Source organism: Struthio camelus, chromosome 2, assembly GCF_040807025.1.
Source record: "Struthio camelus isolate bStrCam1 chromosome 2, bStrCam1.hap1, whole genome shotgun sequence".
NCBI classification, from domain to species: domain Eukaryota; kingdom Metazoa; phylum Chordata; class Aves; order Struthioniformes; family Struthionidae; genus Struthio; species Struthio camelus.
The window spans coordinates 36,757,116-36,784,458 of NC_090943.1; the positions used below are offsets into that span (position 1 = coordinate 36,757,116).

Below are 27,343 nucleotides of genomic sequence, written 5' to 3' on the forward strand. Positions count from 1 at the left end.
CAAGTAATCTGAAGGTCACTCCTACCAGAATTAAATCATCTGGTAAAGGGGCTAGACAGATTTATGATTAATCTTCCTGCTGGATTTATACTGAGAAATGTAGATATCATCAAGGCATTAGACTGTGTTGCCCTTAGTGATATGTTTTGTTGTGATGCTGCAAAAGGTTTGGTAAAGAAAATTCTAAAACTGTGCAATCACTTATCAGTGATTTGATTAGATAGATCTTAATTTCTTGACAAATATCTAGTCATACCTACTTTTCAAAGACTAACAAGAATACAATTTGCTTTACTTCAGTGTAAATTAGATGAAGCCCTTGTCAACTGGGCACAAATACACACATACATAATCTGTAGGTAAAGAAGCAATTTACCTAAGTTTAACCAACCCTTTATTGCATCAAAAGACTGAGAAGATCTTTCTGGAAGAAAAGACACCTTAACATCTGTTTTCCTGTCCTTCCAAAAGACTTTCTGTTCTGTGGAGGTACTCAGGAAGGTCTTGTCTGGAGCGAGTCATCCCTGCAGTCTCACAGCTCTATAAATTTAAACTGAATTTAGAAATTTTAGGAAATAAAAATATTTGGTCTGATTTTTTTCAAAAAAGGCTTGAGCCCTTTAACCCCTTAAACAATATTAATAATAAAATATTCCTTTGATTCTGTTAATTATTTCATCGGAGTCTAGAGGTGTATGTATTTCAAAATAAGATTTATTTCTGAGTCTCTTATTCGTAGGTATCTGTATCTGCACTTCATATGAGTTTCTTAATATGGAAATACAGTATAAACAATTAATGCACCATAACATTTTATAGCTTCCAAATTACCAAGCTGAATTCAACCACTGGGGGCTTAAGAAGATAAAGGCAGTGAAGTTTCCATCTAAGGGCACTGTGTTTGATTATTATCTTGATCCAAAGGCAAGGAAATTCATGCCCTGGACTGATAAGGTTCCGTACCTTGGTGTGGCCCCAGATGCCCCTTTACAGGTGTAATACATGCATGCCAGCGATCACAGTGCTGAGTATTGTTAGATGCAGTAACATTTGGGGTTTTGTCAAGATTTCTGATGCCTTCTTAGATGCCCTGAAAGTAACATTCTCCAGATATATTTGGATAAAACTTTATGTCTGGCCCGTGTGCCTTTAGCTGTGGCTTGGGGTTTGATGACGAAACAAGGCTTTTATAGAGTTTTATATTACTAAAATAGTAAGGAGCATCCATATTCAATTTGTTAGTGGAATAAAACCTTTTCCCATAGTTGGAGAAATTCTGTCTCCAAGTCTTTTAAATGATTTGAGCACTGGGAGTAGTGTCCACAGCAGCTATATACCAAAAATTGAAGCCTTAACATTTTTCTGTTGCCAGTTTGCTGCACAGGTATTCTTGTACCGACTAAATTCTCTTCATGCTAACAGAAATGTGTGAGAGCTATTGGCAGCAAATCACTTGGTCAAGAGCATAATGGAAAGGTGATAAAACCTAGAAAGTTAGAATTAAATTTGTGGGATGTAAAAATTGTCATAGAATTAAAGTATATGCCTCTCAGTGGAGGAGTTTAAAGCATAAGCTAGTAGTTAAATATTAATTGCCTTATTTTGGGGGTTTGATTGTTTTGTTGATTTTTAATCTGATTCATATAGAAGATTCTCAAATGCTTCACAGTGTGTGGTTGCATTAGTTTCTAGGCCTTTTCCTTTTTAAAAGAGTAGACGAGTAGGATTTTTATTGGGAGAAATAGAAAGTTACAGACATAGAAATATGTAGTTGCTGATCAAAAGATGTTATCCGTTATCAGCTGTCCTGTAACAAGTCGTCTTTGTTGTAGGATAAAATTTAGCAGGAAAATAGTCTGGAAAAGAAAGTTTTATAAGGCAGTGAAGGTTTTGTGTGTTCAGAATAAGTAAAGCTAACCTGTGGTCAACTGTTTGCCCAAAGAATTTTAGGTATGTTGAAAGCCAGGCCAAATATTAAATAAAATACAAATTTAAAAATTAAACAAACTGCCTGTTGCACTAACCTTTGTTTCTCCACCAGTTTTGTGACACTGGCGTTCTGTAAAAGCTGAAATGGAACCAACACATATCAGCCACAACCTGATTTCAGAATCTTCCTACTAAAAGAAATTGAGCACAAATTTTCACACAGAAATACTACGAATATAAAAACTAATCCAGTAAAATATTTTGCACTAGTAATTATGTTTGAGAATGAGGAAAAGGTGTATCCTATTTTATTCCTTCTTAGAATTCAGTTCCAGCCATATATCAAGAGAAACAGAAATTACTGTTTGCTTTTAAAACTGTGTCGTGCAAGTGTTCGATTTTTTTTTTTCCTTTACAATGTCAGGCAATCCTTGTTCACGCATCTGAGGCAGCACATCTCAAATATTTTATTGATTTACTCTTAGCAAAGGGGAAACCAGTCATGCTTATTGGAAATGCTGGAGTAGGAAAAAACAGCGTTTGTAGGGGATAAGCTTGTTGCTGTTTCTGATGACTCTGCTAGCTAACGTTCCTCTCAACTTCTATGGGACCTCAGCAGTGCTAGAGTTAAGTTCCAAATGGATATAAGAAACCTATCTTACCTCAAATGCAAAGAGGAAAATGTTTATGCGGTTATTAAGGCCTCATATAGCTATTTCTCATGGCAATGGTTGCCCAGGGGAGCAAAAGCAGTGAGTGGCCGTGACCTCGCTACCTGTACAGCCGGTCTAGACCTGCTCGGTTCCAGTCTCCTTCCTTGCCAACCATCCTTCCCTCGCTTGGACACAGCAGGATAGTAACGTGCTGCCACTGCAGTGAGCGTGGTGACACATGGCCCAGCTCATGCCTTACAAAGCCACAGCTGGGGAGGCAGCAAGGCCGTATTTGCTTTTGACATCTGTAGGTCTGTTGACTGCTGCCTTTGGGCCTTGCGATGCTCGTCACCTGGAAGAGTGGAAAGTAGGGGTAAGGTAAGAGGAAAGGAGGAGGATGAAACTGATCAGGGCAAACTGACACTGTGCCCCAAGGAGTCACTATGCACTTCATGTGGGCATGACAAAACTCAGTTTTACCTGTGCTAATAGGAAGCCGTGAGCCATCTTTGGCTAGTCTTGAGTGTCTCTGCCTTGTGCTTGTGGCAGTCACAAAAAGGGCAGTCAGGAACTGGGCTTTCTTTGGCTAGGCACCGTACGATCCCAGAGGAGGGGCAGCCTCTGTCCTGAAAAGTTCGGAGTCCGTGGACAAAATGGATGCAGGACAAAGGAAGTAATTATATTACACATAAGCAGAGGGAGCTATATGTTGGCAGAAAACACTATATTGGTTGTAGGTTTTGGAACAAGAGGAGTCAGGCAGTCATAGTAAAACAGGCTGATAAAAGCTCTGCATCTCTTCCTGTTTTCTTGAACATTACCACCAAGACAGTACAGCTGTCAGTAGGTATGCCCTCAATGCTGCCTTCTTTCTTCTTTATAGTAACATGAACTGGTATGATATAATTATACAGAAAATACATGACATGTCCTATTCGCTTTACAGCTTTTTACAGCTGTAAAAAAACACTAGAGGAAGAAGTTAATGCACTGTCTTATCCTTCCACATTATCTGGGAGAAGATGTAAAAACAAAATTCCCAATTCTAAAAACTTCCTAACTTTCTAACTCCTTAGTCTTTAAGTAAAATCTTAAGAAGCATTTTAAGTTTTCTTGATGCTTAATTTAACTGCTTGGGCAATCAAATTTTCACTTTCTAGCCAATCTACATTGCTGTTAAATAGCTTCGTGATATTTGATCCATTAAAAAGTAAGTATAAATCCACACTCTGTTATTCAGCGGAGGCCTTTTCCCCTGCTTTTTCTTTCCTATCTCCTGTTGATTTGTTCTGTTCAGGCCAGATAAACAAATAGTGCTTTCAGTTTACTTTGTACCTCAATTTGTTCTTTGAAGTGTTTCCAAATTCATGTTATCTTAGAATCCTACATTAGCAGAACTTGATAGCCTTTTTGCTCCTCAAAAATCATGGAGAGATTTGGGGAAGAAAATCTGCTGTGCCGCAGGGTCACATCCTGAGCTGCTGTAAACTGTCATAGCTCCTTTAACAGGGAATCACTCCTAAAAAGTTTCAGATATTCCTCTGTTTTGAGAGGGATTGTTTAGCTAATAATTGTCATTCCAGCAGCAGCCGTGACCAAGGCAATAGAGCACAAAGGCATAACCCTTTCCATTGCAAACAGAGATGGATGAAAGGAGCTCCTAGGCAACTGATGCCAAAGATTATGCATTCTTCCTGCAGCAAACTTCTTAAATAAGCCAGATAGGCGAAGTCAACATCATGAGGGCTTTCTCTGCAAGTGCGTTACACCTGCCAACAGCACTGCAGCCGTTAGTCTGCCTTGATAATAGTGTCATTAAATTAAAACTTGGGAGTGTATGAATCTTTAAGGATTGCTCTGAAGTGTTAGCGTTGATATCATCCCTTCAGATTTTTAAGTCAGTATTTTAAAACATCCACTGCTCCTTTTCTTTTTTCATCTCCTAACGTTTCTTAAGTGGACTCTACTGAGCATACTGATTATCTGCAATTCCTCGTTCTCTCCGCAGTTCTTCAGCCGAGTGCTCTTGTTAAATGCTCTCCTAGCAGCCCATAAAAAATAAATCAACTTATGAGTCCCTCCACTAATCACACTGGGTGAAGAGCTCTATGACAATTCAGAAACAAATATATTGCATTCACTTTCCATTGTGTTTACAACGTTTTTGCAGTCAGCTGTGATGGAGTGATTTTGTTCTGTCATGTATAGCTCAAAATGACTACCTCTTCCATTATTTCTATGTTTGTTTATAGCATTGCTTCTTCCTACACAATTAATTCAAGTGATATGCTCTAATGCTATTCTTAAAGCCGCATATTTGGGCTACAACTCCAAGCAATTGTTTGGAGCAATCAAGTTTCAATCATTTTAAAGGGGAGAGTCATCCATATCAAAAATGAGCAATTTGAATCAAATTCCAGTTCAAAAAGAAGAGCTTAGGAGCTGAACCTGTTAAAATATAGCTATCCACTGCACCCTCATGCTCTTTCCATAGCTTAGAGATTAAAAGATTTTCTTACAGATCATATCACTTCTAATCTGCAGCATTTTCTGCTGGCTCCTATCTTATCTATATCCACATAGCTTTTTTTGAGGTACCTGCTAGAGTGGGTGAGATTAGCATGTAGTGTTGGGTTTTATTTAGCATTCCCTAAAGCATATGACTCACCAGCTCTGCATAGAAAATTAGAAAGCTTGAAAACGTTACCTGATGGAGGTAGGTTCTGATGCAAACTAAGTATTGGCACTTCAAGTTTGGGGGTTTCAATAGTACTGAAATCTTGAGCAGTGTTACAGAGAGGAAATTGGCATAAACGTTTATGTACTGCGGAAGAAATTAGTAAAATGTATTTCTTTGTTGTACTGTAATAATTTGGAGAAGCATAACAGGAACAAACTATATTTGTGACACTCTTTAAAATTTGGGTAAGCTTAGCGATCAGGAAAGAAGTATTCCTAATCTTAGGTTTAAAAGTATGCCTATATATGTACCAAAACTAAAAGAAGAAGAAAATCTCTTTTTTTGCCCAAGATACTAAGGTATTTTAAACTTTTCACCGGCACATATTTTCTGCAAAAGGTTTTCTTCTATTGTAATATTACAGTAGAAAAGTAGGATCGTTGTAGTCACAGTCAGCCTTATTTCACAAAATTTATAATTCATTCAGCGGCAGGTATTTTGAGGTTCTGCGTTTCTGTCATGTCCTCCTATGCGCCTTCACTTTCTTACCTGCTTACCTTTCTTCTCCACGGTCAGTAACCATCCTTTTTAATTGACTGTAACTAGGCAGAAATGTCTTTGGAAGCATTTGTGATCTTTATTGAATTGGCCAGACAAAATCACTGTTGGGGTCTGCAGATGATTTATTTCATTGTTTGAGGAATCTAAGATCTCAACACAGTACTCCTTTCTCCTAATGAAAACTCTTTCGAGTGATGTATTTGTTTATGCTTTGCTTAAGAAACAAAAATGTCTGCTGCAACTCAGAACTGTGGTTAGTGCTGCGACATACAGCATTCAGGTTTTACTATGCGAGTGCAGTTTCTATTTCCTACAGGCTGTCTTGAGCACATAGCAGTTTTAAAAAAATCAAGCCAAGTTCAAAGCTATATGTTTACGTTTCACTCTTTCTTGTTTAACCCAAAGGTTTTTAACATACGGGCTAACGTAACGGAAAAAAGAAAAAGCCTGTAGCCTGTAATATTAGGATATTCTATATGCTTTTTTCTCCTACTGTTATTATACATGGAACAGATAGTCTTTTTTCTTCCTCCTCCTCCATTCCTCTTGACAAATATTAAATTCACAAAAAATGTGGGCTTAGTTGTCTCAAAACTAATAGCAAATGTACTCCACACTCACAATAATGTTGACTGGAAAAAAGAATCTGGGATAGATGCACAAACTTTTGAAAAATGTATTTCCTCTTGTCCAAGTGTTGAGTGAAAATTCTCATGCACATAAGACCTGAATAAAAATCTCTCTTCTGCTGCAAGGGCTGTGAACCGACCTCTTTCATAAAATTTTTGTAACCACCTTTAGTTCAAAACTCTACCATGGATGAGGCAGAGGATTTGAAATTCAGCTCCCTGCTGAAGATGAGAGCCCCTGTCGCTGGGATGTACCGAAAAGTTCTCCCTGACGTTCACTTATTGCTGTGGTTTCTTTTTATGCAAAATATTTATGTGATCATTGAGAGAGGAAAAAAATACATGAGCTAGGAGGGAAGAGAAATGAGATGGGATAGATTCCTGTCCTGTTCTAATAAGTTCATGCTGATTTCTGCGAAATGAACAGTCTCAAAAGGAGTGACTGAAAACAGATCACCACTTAACCTGTGAGAGCCTGCTGGTAAAGATTATGTTGGGGATATGGTTAAAATCTGGCCAAAAATCTCTACTATAGTTAGAACAGGGTGTTAACCATGACCACAGACCATGAACTCTTGCATGAGAGCAGCTTTTCCTTTGCAATTTTAATGAATCCAGCAATTTCCATCTACTTTTCAAAATATGTCTGATACTTTTTGTTTCATGTCAAACAGCACAAGGTTTTTTCAGATGAACATCTGTAAAATCGATTTTTTGGAAAACTTAATGCTTATAAGCCTTAAGTTTCAAACTACCAAGTGTCAAGTCTGTGATCTTTGAGAGGTGAGCTTCAGACGCTGTTTCTATACATGTAAATCAAGTGACTGCTCACGAAAGTGGCCGCATCTTCTTGTTTGTGAGTGCACGTTTCCACTCACAAAACAGAAGCAGGGTTGCTGGTGCAATTGTAAGCCAAACTTTCCTGAAATCTGAATCCTTTATTGGGAGTCTGTAGAATGTGACACTGACAAAAGTTTAGGACCACATCATGTTAAAGTTCAACATTGGAACGATGCTTAATACTAGTGGTTTTCTCTTATATTTTCAAGATGACTTGGAAGTTTACTCTATTTATCCTTCTTGTTCTACCTATAAGGGAAAGCGGTACAGTTGGCTACAAAGTGTATCAAGCTAAAATTTACGTCATTAACTATAAAGATCTAATGAAAGCATGAGAGTATTTGAATTAGTTTGCTCGCTGTGGTAGTAAGACTGTTACGTAGTGGTCGGCATTTTGCATCATGTAAGCACCTCGGTATAAGGAATAGTCTGCAATTTGATATAATCAGACTAATATTTTTTGGTATGAGAGATACCACACTATCTTCCTGATCAAATACGTGAGCTGTTTTTGAAGGACATTTATCATTGCTATTTGTACATCTCTAGAAATGTTAGAGTCCTTGCTTATGTTTCCTAAGGAAAATTAACTACCATAGTGGTAAAATTGCTGGACAATAGAATACCTGGAGATTTCACATTCGTTTCAGGTCTAAAGGATGCGGATGGATATCTAGTGTGATTTTCAAAAGCCGTGAAGTACCCAGGCAGCTAAATCAACATGACTCTTCTGGAATTCAGAAACTCAGTGTGATTTTTTTTTTTTTTCCAAAGGTACTTTGTGAGTTTCACTGATTACTAAGCACTTCAGTAGTTTGAAATCCATTGCAGGTAGTGAAATATTTTGTAAATTGATTATCCAGTGTGATTTTGAATTCTTGTTTTTTTTAGTCTCAGCATTGCTTAGTATGGTAACCATTTTATATATTTTTGCAATGTTTCAGAGATGCTTGAACAAAGGTGGAGAAAAATCTGGTCATAACTATGGTCCAGTTGGCAATAAAAGACTTATCTATTTTATTTATGATTTAAACATACCTGAAGTGAACAGATACAGAACAGCTCAACCTCGTGTGTTGATACAGCAGCATATAGATTATGGACACTCGTGAGCATTTACATCTTATTTTATGATACACTATAATTTTTATATTATGTGCCATGATGGGATCCCTTAAACCACACAGAAATTAAAAGCTTCAAAAACTGCTCAAAATCATGCCCTGGAGATTATAAGCACTTTTAGAAGAGAAGTAGAAAGTGACAGGACTGTAGATAGCCTTGGGAAGAAAGTATCCTTCAGCTGCTCCTGATGAACTGTCGGAATGCTGACCCCCATAAATTGACCTAATGAGAATAAGGATGTCTGAGGTATAAACATTATTTCCCTAAAATGCAGCTTTCAGAATGTTTAACTTACCCTACCACTCATCTCTAAGCCCTTAAAGACAGCAGACAAAATCCACAGACACTTGGTTGAAATTGGTTCAAATGAATACTCATTCTTTCTGTGCCATGAGAAGAAAATCACAGAAAAAGACCATATAAGAAAAGTAATTTGATTTATGCAATTAGGGTCATTCCATTTTTACTTTCCAAAAGATTTTTTTTGCTGGCTCTTAAAATATTTTATTAATATTCTCTTACAAAAGGTTACGTAAAGAGAAAGTTTTTGGTTCAAAATCAACAAATTAGTGTTTGATTTTGTTCTGATACAGGAGGATCTATGTCTTGTGTAAATGTGTTGCTGTTATAAATGCCTATGAGACTCTTGTTCCTATATATGCTGGTCACTTTTATAAAATTCTGTTAGGATTCTAACTTTAATAATGCTGTATAGATTGGTGTTCTGAAGAGTAATTAAATAATCAACTGCCTGAATTAATTATCCTGAATTTGCCATCTTCTGGGGAGAAAAGCTGATACAAATTCTTGTGATCTTTTCTTTCAGTTCTCAATTCGTGTTATCTCTCAGTATTCGTTTGAAGCTGCTCTGAGGAATGTTCTGCCAGAAATCTTGGTGTGTGCCTCTAGAAACACTTCCTGTTTCTTTAAATGATAGAATATTTTCAGTATTAGGGCCAAGTCTAGATGCTTAGTAACTGAGTCAGGACTATAGCGTACATGTCACTGCAGAGCAAAGTGGTGACAGGATGAAATGATGACTGCTGGCACAAAGAATTCCAGGTGTGCCTAGTTAGAGAAAACCTTCCAAAAATAAAGATTCTATAATCCTACATAAATGGAAAACACAAGCATGTTGCAAAGGTTAGAGTTTATGGCCTGTTCAGAAACAGAGGTATAGATTCTTCCTAGGCATGATTTAGATTTCCTGCCTCTCCTTCATCAAGGAAAGCATAACATTTTTTGTTGCTTTTTTATTTCTCAGAGGTGTGAAGAAAGTATTTTTCTCTATTGTGAATTAACTGGTGGGTAAAGGAGAGAAGTGATCAACGATGAAAAAAAATTAAAAAAACATAGATATATGTGTATGTACCTACGTGTGCATCAAAAGGAGATGGATAGATAGACAGGCAGGCACCTTACTCAGAAAAACATCCATACTTCAGTGACAGTAGAAAGCTAAGTGTCTGTACTCAGTTCTCTACCTTCTCATCGCGTGTTCAGGATTTTTTCCCATACCATTAAAATTTAGGTGTCACCGAGGGCTCTGTTTTTCCCTGGTAGGTACATAGTTATCTCACTGAAGTTGTGACCAAGGTGAGGCAGTAGAATCTGTGCTGTTCTTGCATCTTTTGATGCCAATTCAGTTGAATCTCATAAGCTTTTCACTGGGTAGTACTTCATCACAAGAAAGAATGACACCAGGTGTTAGGTGGATATCTTGTTAAGGAATAAGACATAAATAGAAAAAGAAGTGACTGCTGAAGTCTGAAACACCTCTAGCTGAGTGAAATCAGTCAGTTCTAATTTGGAGACATGCAAAGGGAACATGTCTCAATGCTATTCTGCTTTTTCCCGAGAGTTATAAACTGTTGAAACCTTGATATTTCCCCACCACCACCACCACCAAGTTTTCAAACTTCTCATCTTAAAAGTTCCTACTGTATATTGTTTTTTCTTTCTTTTGATTTTACCTTGATTGAAAAATAAAATACAACCAAAAACTTAAGATCTCTATTTTACAAGACAAATCAAAGTAGGAAAATACTGACCTCCCCGTTTAGGAATTTGAAATGTATGGATCTAAAAATCCTAAAACAGAATAAAATGTAATTGAGTTGTTGCTAACATATGAAAATAATGTAGTTCTTTGAGAAAGAAAGAGAATGTATGGTAGTGTGATGTCCTGGGAGGGATTTATTGATTTAAACAGTGAGTGCCTGCATTATTTATGGATTCTCCTTTTTCTGTACTTTTTTTTAAAGATGGTAGCTGCTTGGCACCTACTTCAGTTGAAAAGGAGTTATTTTTGCTTCTAAAGAAATAAGACACTGTTTTCAGATTTGGGCAATCAGAACTCAAATTGCCTAATATTGAAAGCCACTTAAAAATGTGGCCTTAATTCACCTGAGGCTATGCAATGTGTGATTTGAAGAGTCAGAAATAGTGTCTATTGGATGATGCTGCAAAAAAAAGGAGTGATTTTCTAAGTATGCCGCCTCCTTGATTCCCATTTTTTACATAACTCTCAGAGCAATTTCTTCATACCTGCCAAGATAATCTTTGATTCTTTTTTTTCTTGGCACAATCTGTTAATTTTATCTGCTCCTTTCTGTCATAGCTGCCTGTGCTCTTAAACTAACTTGAACTTCCTTTAAGCGGGTTGTACACATCCCAGTTTGTTTGGAGCCAGATTCACTCAAAAATCTCTCTTTGTCATGATCAGAATGTTCAGTAAGAATATGTGTTCTTTTTTTGGGTTGAGCAAAATATTTTGCAATAGAAATCGTGTTGTAAAAATTCTCAGTGTCCATCCTAATTTGATACTTCTGTGGCCATTTTTATTCCAGAATTTCCCAAAAAGCAGAACTGTTGATTTTTCCACTGAGGATAAGCCTGGAAAATATACAGTATTTTGTCACTAATATTAATCAAGCTAAATTTTCTTTCTTGAGTATGATAGGCAGAAGCTAACTATTAAAGAAATTCATAACTGTCAGTATGTTGCCTGTATGAATCCAACTGCCGGCAGCTTCACTGTAAACCCTAGGCTCCAGGTATGATTTTAATTGTCATATTTTAGCAATCTTTTTATTTCGTATTTAATACATAAGGTAATTATTTAGCCTTTCACTGCAATGGGCATGAGACTAATTGGCATAGGAGAAAACATTGTGTCTGAGACTTACACAACTTCAGAATCCTGCTGTTCCTGTAGCTAAAAAGAGATAAAGAGAAGCCATATTTGTTATGGTATTGAGAATCCCCTGAATTTCATAGCAATTGCCGTCTTACTTGGTCCTTCACCTGGCAGATGTGTCCTTGGGGCCCTTAGCCAGGCATGTAACTGCTGTGGAACTCCATCAAGAATGAGGCTAGAAATAAAGTGTTTTTTGTGACGTGACACTCAGGAGTCTGTATTTTCTCCATGTTGTCTTGTCATTTGGAGCTTGACTGACTCTTATCTGCTCTCTTGTAATGAAGAACCTTTATCTCGTTTTCCCTTTTCATTTTCAGAGTCATTTTGCAGTATTTGCTTTGAACTTCCCTTCTTCAGATTCCCTGATTACCATCTATAGTAAGATAGTTTCCTTCCGCTTTCAGCAACATGCTTTTGCTCTGTCAGTATTCAAGAATATTGCAGCAATAGTACAAGCAGCCATATGGCTTCACCAGACAGTCGTTCAAAACTTCCCACCACTGCTATTAAGTTCCACTAAATCTTTAACCTGAGCGAACTCTCCAGTGTCTTCCAAGTATAGGTTGATTTTCTACTTAAAGACATTATATTATTGCTGCTCTTTGTTGTTTCTAATGATATAAATGCCTGTGGACCAGGGAAGAAGAGATGCCTATGGTACAAAGTAGCAGATAGTCCCTGAGGTGATTATGGTCAGGTAGAGAGGAGAAAAAAGGTATTTAATGTAAATAGCAAGATTTGCAAACTATTGCTCTATGTTTACTCATTAGTTTGACAAATGAAAGACTAGGTGGAAGGAAACAGAGTTTGAAGAAGCTCTAGAACAGGGTCTGAAATCAGTAGCCAAACATCAGAGTAGGAATTAGTGTGGAAATTGTGTGAAGGATATGATACCATCAGCAACTTCTGGTCCCTCTTGCAAAAACAGGTGAGTCTGATCCGGGATTTTTGGTTTGTTTTGATGTTCCTTGGAGTGCAGCTCTGTCATCTTCCAGAATATTTTTCTTGCCTGTAACCCCATGGATTGTCTGGAGCTGTTAGCAAGAAGGCATAGATTTGTCAGGTCTCCTATTAATGCTGCCCTGTATAACCCATACTGAATTTGGGTGATGACGTAGAAAATGCTAATTTTGTCGTGATAAACTGAGTCCTGTTTTCTTGGGTGGCACTACAAAAGAGGGCTGGCAAACGTGTAGAAGATCCTGGCAGTACTGGTTCTCCCCTATGTCCTACACTGCACCAGAGCCTGAAACTGTAATGAATCACCTAGGTGTGCCAGGCAGTGGAGCGCAGACATTTGTTTTAGTTATACTTTTCCAGAGTCAGCTGAAAAACTTGCTAATTTGCAGAGAAATTCTGATTCACGTGAGAGCATTTATAGTCTTAAGCACAATGTGTTTTGGTTAGCTAGTCAGTTAGTACAATTAGCGTCTTTAAGGAGAGAGTGTTTACTGCAACCCAATGACCTGACACAACTTTGGCTTCATGAATCAGCGCATGTTTATGGGGATAAACTGGTGGAAATCAAAGACTAATTTATTTCGTAAAATGATGGCAGACGCTATGCGCAAGTATTTTGAGGCATTGCAATAGCCTAAAAATATTTTTTCTTGGTGCTGATGGGTTGAAAAGGCTTTATTGGTGCCATTATGACAGAGTAGACTGTGGCTCTGTGGTTCAAGATAAGCTCCATTTTGTTTGTTTAAGTAGGAATTCATCCTCTTTTCTGTCACACAGAAATTAACAACACTTAGTCTCTGCAGTTGGAAAAATTATCTATTATTCTGTAGACAGTCTGCCTTACCTGTTAAATAGTTAATGAAGTAGTGGGTCTTTATAAGAATAGTCATATTAATCTTTTGTTTTGGAGAAAGGGAAAATGCCTTTAAAATTAGGTTAATCTACTACAGGAGCAAATATTAAAATACATTAAACATATAGTTACTGAATGATGCTATTGCGTGGGAGAGTTAAAGTTCTTGTACATTTTAAAATCTAGCCTTGTACCTTTTAAAATCTTAATCAGCCTAGATTTCTCCTAAGTGTGATCTTAAGATTGTTTTCATCTGTAGGTTTTTCATGTGTATTCCTACCTTATATCAGTTTAAGGTAATTTTGTTCTTTTCCATGTGGGGCAATTTCTTAGTACTGATCATGGCCCAAAGTCCCAGTTCCAGTTTCTGAAAACTGATTAAGTACATCTGCTTTTTTTCTCCTGCACAGAAGAAAAACAGGCAGTTTTCGGGAACTGAAGTGAATATTTTGCTGAATCAGTGAGGCTCAGACTTCATCTTTGCTCCTTTTCATTATGTTATAATCTTTCTTTAAGATGTCTAGTCCCTCTGTTGATGTGCAACATCAATGATTTGCAGAAAGATACAGAGACCCATGCTGGCAGAGCTTATTTTTGTTAAGGCAGTTTCTATTATTTGCAGTGTCAAATCATTTAACATGGAACCTTTTCTTCTCATTGAGTTGGACTAGAATTTCAGCTTCATTGTTGTTTTTCACTTTGCACATACTCAGGCAGGAGCTGTATAAGAGAAGGCCTTGACAAAGCAGCCTATTATAGAAGTTTCTCTCCGAGAGGATTAAGAAAGAGCTTACATTACAAAGATAATCACATGGATCTTTCATAGGGACTGTAGATTCTGTTCTGCTGATTGAGGGGTTGATGTGACAATCATCAAAATGCAGACAGAAGCCTTCTCAGGTATCACTAGTTTTTCTTGAAAATGTTGGTAAGCCATTATCTTCTCTCAAGTTTTGTGACTGAGAGTAGTATCCCAGTCTGACAAACAAAAGCGGCAGGGTGTCTTAGCCTTACAATTTGGCAGTCCTTGAAAAGAACATGTGAAATTGAATCCTATAAAGTTTTTTTTCCCATCTTTTATACATTTTTATGAATCTATTATGAAATCATGAATAAGGCTAACATAGCCCTACAGTGAGGTCAAAGCAGATTGGCTTTCAGCAGTATTTTCATGGGATGCATTTCTGCCTCTTTACTAGATGAATCCAGATTAGACATGTTGTCCCTTTGTCTATTTAAGAAAGTTCACATGAATGTTTTTTTCAGAAATGATTGTTTTCAGTGGCATAATATATGAAGAGAATGAGAGGATGGCTTCCTGTTTTTTCATTGAGACATTGAAGCGAAAAGAAGGAAAAGGTCTGCTGTGCTGCCAATAACCTCTGATCTGCTGATATGAGGTAGTAATCCCTTAGAATTTGAATCTGATTAGAAAAATGAGATTTTGAAAATAGTTTTTAATTGTTTGTATAAATTATTAAAATATCAATTGGAAGACTTTTTTTTTTAATCTGTCTCAGACATAAGTTTTGTGGAAGGAAATACCTAAATACTTACATCTGAAAACTCTAGCAACTAAATCTCGTCTAATGTTTGGGCAAATTCTTACCTGACCTTATTTATCCTACAGTATTCCATGATCACCGAAAACATACCTTAAGTAGCCTCAGGTGGGAATTCCAAGAGTATATTAAAGTTTGATACATATATGTCATGAAGTGATTCTGTAACAAAAAATCATATTCCAGCCTTCATGGTACAAACTACCAGACGTGATCTAGGGCCTGATCAGTCTCCTTTCAAGCTAGCTAGATCTTTGCTCTTAGTCATGTCATCATCCATGAGGCTCTTGGAATGATGCTTTGGGGCAGCTCAACATAAACAATGAGCTGTGGTGGTTGTAAAGTGCTACAGATACCTTCAACATTTGACCAAGGAAAACAGCTTTTCTATCTGCTTGCTCAAATTTTGGAAAGAAATGGAAAGCTGACATGAAGATAATGTACCTTTAGGTGTGAGGAACACATTAGCACGAAAATAGATACTTTTAGTGTGATAAAGAGAAATTGAGAAAGTTGGTTAATATGGTTCTTAAAGTCTATGTTGTGTTGCTATTTTTTGTCATCAGCTGCTGGATTAGTCTATCCTGGAAGCCCCTAGGGGTTATGCACTTCTGATTGGAGTAGGTGGTAGTGGTAAACAAAGCTTGTTGAGGCTGGCAGCATACATCTGTTCCCTGGAGGGCTGCCAAATCACGCTGAAGAAAAGCTGTGGGTTCCAGGACCTCAGGGTAACCTAGTAGATATTGAGTCTATTGAGAGTTAACTGCTTCAGCGTTGTGATGTTTTGTTGCTGCACAAGCTTGATAAAATCACAGGTGAGGTAGTATAATTTACAGCAACAGCCCTTGTGGTTCCTGTGGTTTTCAGCAGTATTTCTTATTTTGTTTATTTCTGAAAATTGGGTGGTCAAAAGATATTTTAGTATCTGTTTATGTGCTTCACAGGATCCGGTAATTTTTTCCACTCTTCCCAAGGTAGCTACTTCACACAGCACAAAGATCTGATTGAAATTCTGGTATTTAAATTTAGCCATTATTAAGAGTTTTTGCATGTTTTGGGAAATTTCTTGATTGAGTGGAATAAAATCGTGGGTGAATGCAGAGCAAAATTCTGGCCGTGCTGCATGTCAGCCATTTAATCACTGAAACTGCTCATAGGCAAAGGCAAGAAATACAGATCAGTGAAGTGCTGTCTAAGGCTTACAGGTTCTGGCACCCTGCAAGGCTGAACCCTATGTGAACAAAGAGGAAATGAGGGACCATTTTCTTCCTCTTCACTCCATGCAGACAGCGAGCAGTGTTTCTGCATCTCATAGTCAAAAGGCTAAATTAAGATCTGATTATGCCCAAATTTGATGCATGGTGGCTCCCAAAACACCTGTCTGTTAGCCTGGGCCATGGTCAAGCCCCCATAGCATGTGCAGCCTGAGACATCAGCTTTGAGAGGGAGGTACACACTGTTGCATTTTGGAAAAGCAATGCCTGTTCTTTAGTGTCTTTCACTTGTCATGCCCTCCTTCCTAGGACAAATGAGATGCTGTCTAAGGTATAGGCACAAGTGGTTGTTTCCCCTGTGCTGTTTCCAAGTGGGGAAGCTTCTAAACCTCTTTTAACAAGCCTGCAGACTTGCCGTCTGCTAGGTCATGTGGTACCTTGCTCATATCAGACAGCATGGACTTTATTCTGTACTTCAAATGTGACCACAATCAAGTGCAACTGATGCATTTTTTTGGAAAGCGATGCCAAGAAGCATTCCCTGTTTGTACAGCTTCTAGCACAATTATCCCGTGCCCCTCTCTGGGGCTCACATATAATATGGGAAAAAGGCCTATAATATGGGAAAAAGAAGAGTATACTGTTCTGTCTTTTTTTTTTAAGTGGATTTATTTTGGAGAATTTTCCCATTTAAAAGAAAAGGGGGGAAGGGGATTTGCAGAAATAACAGTCCTAAATGGATCTGACTTTTCCAGACATTACTGATGTGATTATAGTTGTTCTTGATGGGGACTTTCTTGGCAGTAAGGCTGCAATATCCATTTTTTAGTATGCTTGTGATGCGGAGGTTCCTTGATTAGTGGCCTGCTTTCGTCTTTACCACTTGGTCGTGTCAAAACCATGGTGCTTGTTAGGCGATGTTAGTAGAAAACATGCAAACAGCTTTTCCCTTTGGATGTGATGCAATATATTAACAATAAGTAAGTAAATTGAAAAAAGTAAGAAGTCAGCAATGCATTGCCATCCAGTAACATGCATTTGACACCTTTTCTGTATCAACATTTTAACAGAGCGTGAATGATTGCCTCTTTTCTTTACAGGTAGACCTTGCCAATTTGTACATCAAGACTGGCGCCAAGAACATGCCCACAGTGTTTTTGCTGACAGATGCCCAGGTTACAGATGAACGCTTTCTTGTGCTGATTAATGACTTGTTGGCATCAGGTGATTAGACCAACACAGTTCTTGAAAAATCTTCTCCAGTGACAAACGATCTGTGGTTTCAGTGAACTTTAAAGAGGTCATTTGTCTTTTAAATATTTGTAGGGGGAGCCTTTAGAGAAGCTACATCAATCCAGCCAACTTGAGCATTGAGTCTGACTTGCTTAAGAAGGCATTGCCCGGTGAGGAGACAAATTGTTAAGGCCTATCATTCATAACTGCATGGGCTCGAGGAAGATAGGAATCTCTCTTTCACTTAATGCCATGTCTGCTTTGATATGATTTTACTGACTGTAAGTAATTTCCTCGTGACTGCACAAGTATAACGGACAGTAATACAGCTTCACCCATGTTTTGAAAATTAGAGAATCTAGATTCTAAATGTGGGGATCTGGAGAGAGGAAGGAAAGAAATAGGAATAAACCCATTCTGTACAGTTAGGTGGAGAGACTCCTGAAAGATTTTTTTTTTTTCAATTGTGATTTCATTTTTGCAGACAGTCAGGAAGAAAAATTTTTGAACAACCTGAGAGAAAGGGAACCACTGTTCCATGAGGTGCGTCATTTATGAGTGAACTTCCTATCAGGACAAATACTTCTGCTTTGGGAAAACAATGTTTTTTCCTCTCTCTTAAAATAAAAATTGTTCTCTTTAGGTAAAAAGGCTTGGAGAACAGAAGGAAACTTATTTGTTATATCTGTTGTCATAGCATGGCTCTCTTTCTGTGCCTAGACCCCGCTGTGCTACATACTGTGTAGAAATTACCCTTAATGTACTGTGGAAGGCTTCTCCTAACTATTCCTTTGTCTTTTTTGCAGGAGAGATTCCACATCTGTTCAGTAATGGAGGGCAGAGTTACAGGAATTAGGAGAGAAGTCCAAGGCCTGAGACTAACTGGCACTAGAGAAAACTGCTGGAGATTGTTTTTGGGTAGAGTGTGGTGACAATTAAAAGTAAGCCCCTCTGGAATATCTGAGGGGAGAGAAGCAGTAGTGAGCTGGGTAAAGTTACAGGATATTTCAGCTGTCGCAGGACCTTGCATGTGTAAACATACTTCTCTGAAAAGACCTACTTTGCGACATTGGTGACACCAATGTTATGTTTACGTGGCATTTCTTCATACACAAGAATCCCACATTAATGTTGCACACTCCAGGCCTAGTTTTCTCTAACCCTGTGACCGTTGAAATTAATGGAACTTTTAGCTCTCCAAGGATTTCTGAACCGCCAGTGTAACACTATATGAATATATGTAGATAGCTACAGGAGAAGTCATTGACTGATAGGCTGCCCTGGCTTAAAATAAATCTTTGCTAATTTGAGGAGTTTTTTTTACATGACGATACTACTGAGTTAGGTGAGTGAAGACATACATTTACCTCTTTCAATTTACCCCATAACAGCGCTCTCTCTACAGTTTGACAAATTTTACTCCTCATGTTGGCTATTGACTCCCTGTCTGATCATAGGAAAGTCAATTGCTCGGTGCCCTAGTTTCATGGTCTTGTTTTTTGAATATCATGATGCATTTCAGAGAGGTGTGAGATGCTAACAGGGAGTTTATGTGGTGTGGCTAGTGTGATTGTAAAGACATTCACTGATTACCCATATAGAAAATTGTTTTGCATAGTCAGCTCTTAAATATTTGCACTAGTGTCTGAAATGTCACAGTAAACGTTAATTCTTTCTACTTCCCATGCCTTTTAAAACATGGGAACATAAATATCGCCATGTAGCTGTTTTTAGGTCAAAAGCTGTTTAACAATATACATCAACACGATACCGCAGTTGTAACCAGTGAAGATAATTCTGTCTCCTTTAGAACTTCTTTGGGGAGGCAATGTTATTTAGGTAGATTATAGTTCTTGCTACTGAAAACTGGAAAGCAGAAGCCAGGCACACTAGTCTTGGAAAGGAATTGTTAGCAACTTTTGATTTCTGCCAGCTTCACTTTCACACATCACCTGAAATGTCTGTGTAGCTGATGCTTCAAAAGTCTGAAAACTATTAGCCCTTTAAAAAGAAAATTTTTGAGAGGAATATATACCCCACACTTTGGATATTAAACTGATCTGTGTGAATGGGGATGAAGAGCCTTCCTGCGCCAGAGTATTCCACAGTTGTCTGCTGTGTGGGTTTTTTGCTCCTTCTTTTCAAATGCTTAACCACCACTGATCTAAAGATCATTCCTATTTGGTTATAAGATTTTCAAGTTCTTGCACTTTATAACATATACCTTTCTCTTTTGGATTGGTTTTTTTCTTCTGTTTTTTCCTTTCCTGCTTTAGTTTTGTTTTGCTTCAGTTCCCTCCCATCTCCTATTTCACTGCCGTCACTTCCATCTCCCCACAGATTTCTTCTGTAACTTAAAGGCTGGTGGAGACTTATAAAGGATTTAGTGAGACATATTCTGTACTGTTTTTATTTGTCTCAACTTCAGTGACATGGTGAAATGGAGTGGTACTTACCTTGTCTATATCTAGCTCTTGTCAGTGCTATTAGTGTCTGTTTCATGACCATTGCATTTGTGTACATTTTTTAAGAACAGACAGGAAAAAAATCTGATGTCTAATAGCTCTTTTTATTTTCTTCTTCCTCATTTCTTTCCCTTTGTGTGTTCCTTATCTCCTCTACAACTGTGGGTTTTTTTAAAGGCCTTTTTAAAAGGCGGCTTTCAAATGCCTTTTACCTTGAGACCATTTCACCAGTCCCCCACTGTGGAAATTAGCACTTCTGGAGGCAAGAACAGGAGCTATCTATTCATGTTTCGGAGAAGCAAAGTTGAGACATTGTAGTACTGAAGGAGACATAAATTTCATGAGTTAACACACTGGCAGACATCCGTATGGACTTCTGATTAGTGCAGGGTGACCTACCACTTCTTCCTATCCCTAGATTTGTAGAATAAAAGACTAATAAAATGTGAAAGAGAACAAAAGGGACAATTTAGATAATTTCAGAATGTTAAAGCTTAGTGATATAGTTCCATTTTGCCATTTCATTAAAAAGAATCAACATTCTGTGTTAAGCCATACTTCCCTTGTGCTCACCATCTATCTGATATATAGCCTACAGTCGGGTTTATGATAAGGAATCCGTAGCCCAGGAACGCAAACTATGCAGTCGAATTCTTTGAACTACTGTAGTTATTTTTTCATGTGTTGTTCTTGTTTTGATTGTTTTCAGTCTGGAACTTGCAATCAATTCTGCTGTTAACATACTGAGAACATGCTATTTATGTAGGTGTAAATGCATATGGGTGTAAATTGGAGGTATGCCTATTGAAGACAAGGGAGTTGCACCATTATAAAATATGGGTCCACAACTGAAGTATGTATGGGGACACATTTGCACCTGAGGATTTCAAAAACATTGATGATGTATGATGAAATAAATTAAAAAGGAAGAATGTAGCTTAAGCAAATACAGCTGATGGTCAGACATTGTAAATGGTAATGTGCTGACAGGGCTAGGCATGTTCTTGCAGAGACTGGGAGGTTTTTAATGCTCATAATGATTTACTGGAGCCCCCGAAGTTTTTCGGTAATCCACGTATCTGTGTGGCAACTGTTCTTAAATACTCTGTAATTTACCAGAATTTCTTAGAAAAGTAAAGGCAAGAGGAAGCAGCTATTCCTCAAAAGCATGGATATGAGGCGTGATCAGCCAGTGCTTGTATAGATGCTGAACTGCTTTCCCTTGGTCTCCATCTGATTGTCTTATTCCCTTGGTCTGAGCAAGCTGCACCTCCTTTAAATTTTTTCCCAGAAATTGAACTGCAGGGCCTTATGCCTTAGGGCCCCCATGTCCTACACAAACATACTCTTAAACTTCATTTTCAGTAAAATACTCTTTCCAGCATTTTATCCTTGCAGATTTTCTGAGTTCTATATTTCTCACCAGCTTATCTCAGTTTCCTCAGTGCTCTTAAAAATTGTTATATCTTATAAAGCCATATATATTTATTATATGGCTTTTCTTCTGAACTGTGGGGATCTCAGTTTGTCAGTCCCTGTACAGCCAGTTTTCTTTTGCTTGAGTTGGTGATCTATACTACAAATGCTTTTCTTTCTTGAACAAGTTTCCTTATTGTCTATTTTTCTCCTGTTTCCAAGTTTACAGTCCCTTAGCGTTGGTTGTTGTTGAGTCCCAGCATTAACATCTAAATCTTGTTGCTGATTTTAGGGGAATGCTATTTCTCCAGTTCTTTTCCAGTAACCAAATTGGGTCTAGCCATCACATTCGCATAAAGTTCTCCTACTTGAGTGGAGACCATCAATATTTAAAGACTTACCATTGCCCCAAGTGTGAGAGAATACCTTGCGTACTCTTGTCAATATTTAGTTGACTCCCCATCTTCTAAGGAACTCAGCAGAGCAGCAGTTTCATGCTTCAACCAGAATTAATGTCACACACAGGCAGGCACCCTGTATCGCCACAGGCAATCTTGTCCTTTTTTTTTTTTATTTTTTTATTTTTTTAATCATTGCCTTTCATTCCCAAACCTTCTTTCATCGAGACATGTTAGCCTTTTCCTTATTTCGTTTCACAACTGACAGCATATCTCTTTTGTCTGTGAAGCACAGCAGAGGAACTTGTTCGGCCTGGCTTTCAGCCAACTGTCATGTTTGTTCCTTCAAGGGGATAAATACACGTGGCTACAAACAGCTCGAACGCTTTAATCACGGCAAAAGAGAACCAGGCTTTTAGGGTTTCTGGTTCTATGTTAAAGACTAATATTAGCCCAGATTAGATTATTTTTGTCTGGTTCATAGGGAAATAGGGTTTCAAGAGATTGTGCTGTCTACCACTTGATCAGTCCCACTTCCCAAACAATTTTTGAACTCATCAACTAATTTCAAGCAAATTTGAAGGAAGTTCTTACAAACTTAGTGACAGGAGGCAGGTAGATCACAAAAAGGCACAGTTACTGCTCCCCCGTTGAATGAAGAATCAGTTATATTATTAAATAGCCAAGAAGCTGTCCAGGATTTTTAAATTCTACAGCTTACAAAACAGCTTCTTCTGTAGTTGGCAGATGCTTATAGAGTTTCTCTTTCTCCATGAAAAGCTCCAGGCCTGTCTCATTTGGATGTAAGCCGTTTCTCTTCTTGAGTACTGCAGAGAGCTGATTTCTAAGGATGAATCTATGTTAGTAAATTTGTGAGGACGTTTTGTGGTCCTGAGGACTAATGGCATGATCTGGTAGGCATACATATGACCTAACTTTTCCCTTGCTCTCCTCACACAAAAAGGTGGCTTCACTGGAGAACCTGTCAGGAATATTGCCTGGTCCGTGCAATCTTCCTACTCCTGCTGCAATGCTCATGCTGGAGAGTGTGCTGACACTGGAAAAGGATGGGCAGTGTTAGGCCAGTGGTCAAGCCTGTGCCTTGGCCCAGGCCCACTTTAGTTCATTAGTATTAAGATAAAACTGTTTACCTCTCCTGTTCTGTTGGAATCACTCCTTGAATCTAGAGATCTTGCATGTCTCAGATGAGCAGGAAGAGGTTGAGCTGAGCAATAATGTAAGAAATGCACATACATGGGGAAAGTGACATGGGAGTGCAAGACTTGAAGAGGACATTTGAAAGAAGAGGTTTCTGTGTTTTCTTAGCAGTGGCGAATGCTATTAATACATGAAAATTAACGTTGGTTTCGCATGATATCCGTTCTTTCATCCACACTTAACCATCTTTATTATGCAGTCACGCTAATTTAAATCTTAAAAATGTCAGATGAAAGACTCCTGCGTACTCCATTTCAATCTACATTTCTTTCACATAAAAGGATGGATGTATCTTGGAGAACTTCTTAAAACTTTCTATTACTAAATGAACACCCTTGATGTAACTTTTATATCCTGGTTGCCTGCAAGAAATGAAGCATATATTACATGACACATTTCCTATTCCTTTTTTTCTTTTTTTTTTTTTTTCATCTGCCAAAGTAGACTATCGTTTGTGCCCTGGGCAGAAGATAAATATTTTAAAAATATGAGCTCCTTGCTTAAGAAAAGACTGATTTAAATGTAGTGAGTGATAATTACTGATTTTTCTCCCACAGCTCTCGTTATCATATAGCATTTTCATTAGTCTGCTTGCAAAGCAAGCGAATGTATAAGGTTCTTTATAATAGTGGGAATTCAGTGGGGAGAATGCAAATGATTCCTGAAAATGTACCATATCAAATCCTTGCCTAGTGTGAATTGACCAAACTTCACTAAAACCAAAGGCGCTAGCAGGGCTTATGCATAGCGAGGATCTGGCTACCTGCCATTTCTGACCATCTTTTTAAGCGTATACTGTGCCTGTATCATGCACAAAATATGATTAATAGACATAGATATTTAATTAGAGTGGTACAGTGTAGTCAAGGCTGTACTGGAACTTCCTGTCTAACAATATAATGTAGTAAAAGTCATCCAGTTGTAACTTTGTGTTTTAGAGAAAAGTAGTGGAAATTATACATCTCAGCGTATTTGAATTTGAGCCCTAGAAATAGCTATTCCAAGAAGTAATTTAATTTAAGGGATTGAGAAATTGCTCTTCTAAACTTTGTCCTGACATGGTAATGTTCAAAGTTTTTGTGTAGGTAGCTAATTTTACCCCTTGTTACTGTCTTTATTGGAATTAATTGTCTTTTTTGATTCCCCTCAAGGTTTCTAGGACTCGGATCTGCTGCTGTTCTCTTTATTATTGGTTTTTGCAGATCCCCTCATCTATTCCCCATCTTTTTAGCCTTCGGAGCTGTTCTTTTCAACTGTCATCATCTTCTACTTTGAAATTGACGCTTTTGAAATAACAGCAGGGTATCTGAATATGATTGGTCCATCCGCATGTCATGTATACTTAGTTCGCCTGCCTTTAAATTAGCTATTTTGGGGGATGTTCACGGTGTAGTTATGATAGCTAAGACCAACGTATAAGTACGTTACCCTTTTTCTTGGTTGGGTTTTCCAGACAAATAATCCTGCTAGGACTAATGTGTGCCCTATATTTCTTGCAAAGATGATCAGTAGGCCTCACTTATCATTCTTCACAAGTTTTGCTTGATGTACTGTTGCTTCAACCATTTCTCATCTCTGGCTTCACTCATTACTTGGTTCACCCTCTGTTCTTTACTCACTTACTATAGAATATTTGAGAGGCTTTTGTGTCCTGTGATAACCCATATGAGCTCTAGCACAGTACTGTGCTGGATATGCACGGAGATCAGGTCAAAGATTAGAACATACTACTGGAATGTAATTTTTATAAGAATTTTTTTGAGGGGTGGCCAAAGGTAAGGGGATAAGAGATGGTTTCTGGGTATGATGTAGTAAATCTTAGGATTCAGATGCTAGGAGAAAGTTAAAAGTAAACAATCCTGAAAGGTCAGCGTTACCTTGTCATGGATCTGCGCTGCGTGTAAACTAATGCAACTCCTTATAGATACAAGTAGTTCTTTTGAATCACTCCTACCAAAGGGCTTTGCATAGAGAAAGTACTTTCTCCTTTGAAGTTCAACTTAAGAGTGATGTAAATAGGACATGGATAGTAATAATTATTCCATCCAAACAATTATGTTTAATATTTAGGAAGGATAAAATGTTACTTAGGGTAAAAGATAGGAAAATACTAAATTCCAATTTAAGTTTGGCAACAAGTCCAAGACTTTGATTTTGACTGTCCTTGCAGTCCAGTAATTAGAGAGTTAAGTCAGAATGCATGTGAGCAGTGTAGGAGGGTGGAGGAAACGTAACTTCTAACAAGACTGTGGTGTACAGCTTGGCACCGTTGCCATAGCAAGGGCACGTGGAAGAGCGACATCAAAGAGGGGACAGATACCTATATGCTGCTACCATAACAGGGATGGCCTGCAGATCTGTGAAGATAGCAGCTAGAGGAGGAGAAAAATGCAGTGCCCTAAGCATCAAAATCTCTCTCTGCATCTCACTTTAATATTATAATTGAATATAGATTTTCATCAGAAAATGAGGTGACATGAATGAGAGGGAGAGGGAATATTTAACTTAAGGATACACAGTATAACGGAGGAGAAACTTCAGAGCTCTGAGAAGCATCCAGGACTTTGACAGTCCTGAAATAGACCTAGCAGATTCTTAGCCTACTTTTCTTCCCTGATTCAAAGTTTACAGGGGAGGGAGAAGGTAGCATTTCAGTGGTGTCACGTAAGAGACCATTTATCCTTACATATTTTGGTTGTTTCTCCTTTGTTGGCCCTCCTTTCTCACTAGCCTGGTGAGATTTTGCTGTAAATTCCAAGATCTTTTTGTGAAATTTGTATGTTTAATCTTCCTACATGAACTCTTCTGCCGTTGGCCTTCTCACACTGATCGTATTCAACATAGATGACATATTTTCTTCTGCACCCTTGGACCACCTTGCCTGTCGGCCAGGTAACGTAATGTCCCTAGATACCCTGACCTTCAGTTGCCCTTTTGCATGGGCATAGAGTGAAGGCTGTATTTCTGCCACAACCCTTAAAGAGGGGGCAAGACGTTATCTTCTTGCAACTGTGAGAAAATGCACTGCTACTTGTAATTTTTGCAGCAGTTGAAGGTCATATATGATTTGAAACCCTTGTTTTCTGTTGCTGACACACTCTCAAGTACTTCCCTAGACAAATATGCAAATGACCTGTTGTTAGAAGAATTTTAGGTTCATGTGAGAGACATGAACCTATCAGTAATGACAATAAACTAGATCAACAGGGGGACCAGAATAATCATAGTAATTCAAAACTGTGGTTTAACATGGAATAGCCCTCCACATCATCTTCCATGAGACAGAGAAGAAACGTACTATGAGGTCCCATAGCTATAGGAAGCTGGCAGGGATGTTGGAAACAGAATAGCTTACTAGTGAATACCCTGCATTTAGAAATATAAAGAAGTAAACGGGCTAAAAAATGGTGGAATGTGCAAAAAAAAAACAGACAGCGCAGTCTAAGGTATGGGTTTGGGGACTTTCATTTCATTTATTTTATGTTTATGGTTCACCCACCAGTAAAGATTTCAGTGAGTTGCTTTCTGGTTTTGCCCCATTCAGTATTTTAGTCTGTATCATTTCCTTGTCATTCTGTGGAAGGCCACCTGTTGCCTCTGCTTGCCCTTCTTGCTTCTTTCCTCTTATCTTTTTCAGCTTTCTTTCTCTTCTTTTTCTTTTATGATTGTTTTTCACTTCTGTCTTTCACCACTTCCATTTCCAGAGTGACTTTGTGCAGCCATGAGAAAGAAGGTTTTTGTGAGTTACAAACTGATGAGTGCTAGTGGCCAGTGGCTATTTATTAATTGATTTTGCTGAAAAGAGTAGGAATAAAAAAGGATATTTCCTGTGGTCCTGCATAAAATGCAAGCTCTACAAAGTTGTAAGTGTCCCAGGAGAAGTTTCTGTCCCACAGCATTTCCTGAGTGACAGAAATTTGCTTGCTTTAACTGTGTACTACTGAAAAATATTAATCTCTGCTCGTAACTAATGGTTAATTACAGCTAATTGTTCCTTGTGTTTTCCAGCTCAGAGACGTAGTTTTAAAAAATATGAGATAGTAGCAAGTATTTTCCATTTTCCAGGTAATCTCCTTTCGAAACACTCCTTTCTGACTGTTCCAAGACCCAGTGAAATATTTTCTCAGGTTAAACTCCTTCATTCCCTTTTCTTCCTTTAGTCCTCTACTCTACTCATTTTTTTTTTCTAGACAGTTTTCTGTTAACAGTTAACTCCAGAGACAGAGGATATAGCTGTCACCTCCCTGCTGTACCCCACTAGGCTTTGTCCTGGTTTCTGTGGTTGTTGGGGAAGTGATCATCTGTTCTGATTACATTTGAATATTTTTTGACTGAAAACAACAATATTGATACCACATAGTCTGAGGTACTCCTGTATAGAAAAAACAATTTGTTTCGATAGAAAAGC

The 27,343-nt window shown here is 38.0% G+C and overlaps 1 protein-coding gene across 1 annotated transcript in view; it reads left to right on the forward strand.

Moving 5' to 3' along the window:
- The window catches only part of DNAH11 (dynein axonemal heavy chain 11), a 143,479-nt gene that overhangs the window by 58,102 nt on the left and 58,034 nt on the right, over nucleotides 1–27,343 (forward strand). The window contains 13 exon segments of the mRNA XM_068932635.1: nucleotides 820–993; nucleotides 2,354–2,458; nucleotides 2,460–2,503; nucleotides 2,505–2,547; nucleotides 11,372–11,473; nucleotides 11,934–12,108; nucleotides 12,111–12,172; nucleotides 13,032–13,147; nucleotides 13,149–13,197; nucleotides 15,570–15,719; nucleotides 17,306–17,429; nucleotides 18,245–18,266; nucleotides 18,268–18,379. Of these exon segments, the coding sequence (XP_068788736.1) occupies nucleotides 820–993; nucleotides 2,354–2,458; nucleotides 2,460–2,503; nucleotides 2,505–2,547; nucleotides 11,372–11,473; nucleotides 11,934–12,108; nucleotides 12,111–12,172; nucleotides 13,032–13,147; nucleotides 13,149–13,197; nucleotides 15,570–15,719; nucleotides 17,306–17,429; nucleotides 18,245–18,266; nucleotides 18,268–18,379 (1,278 nt within the window).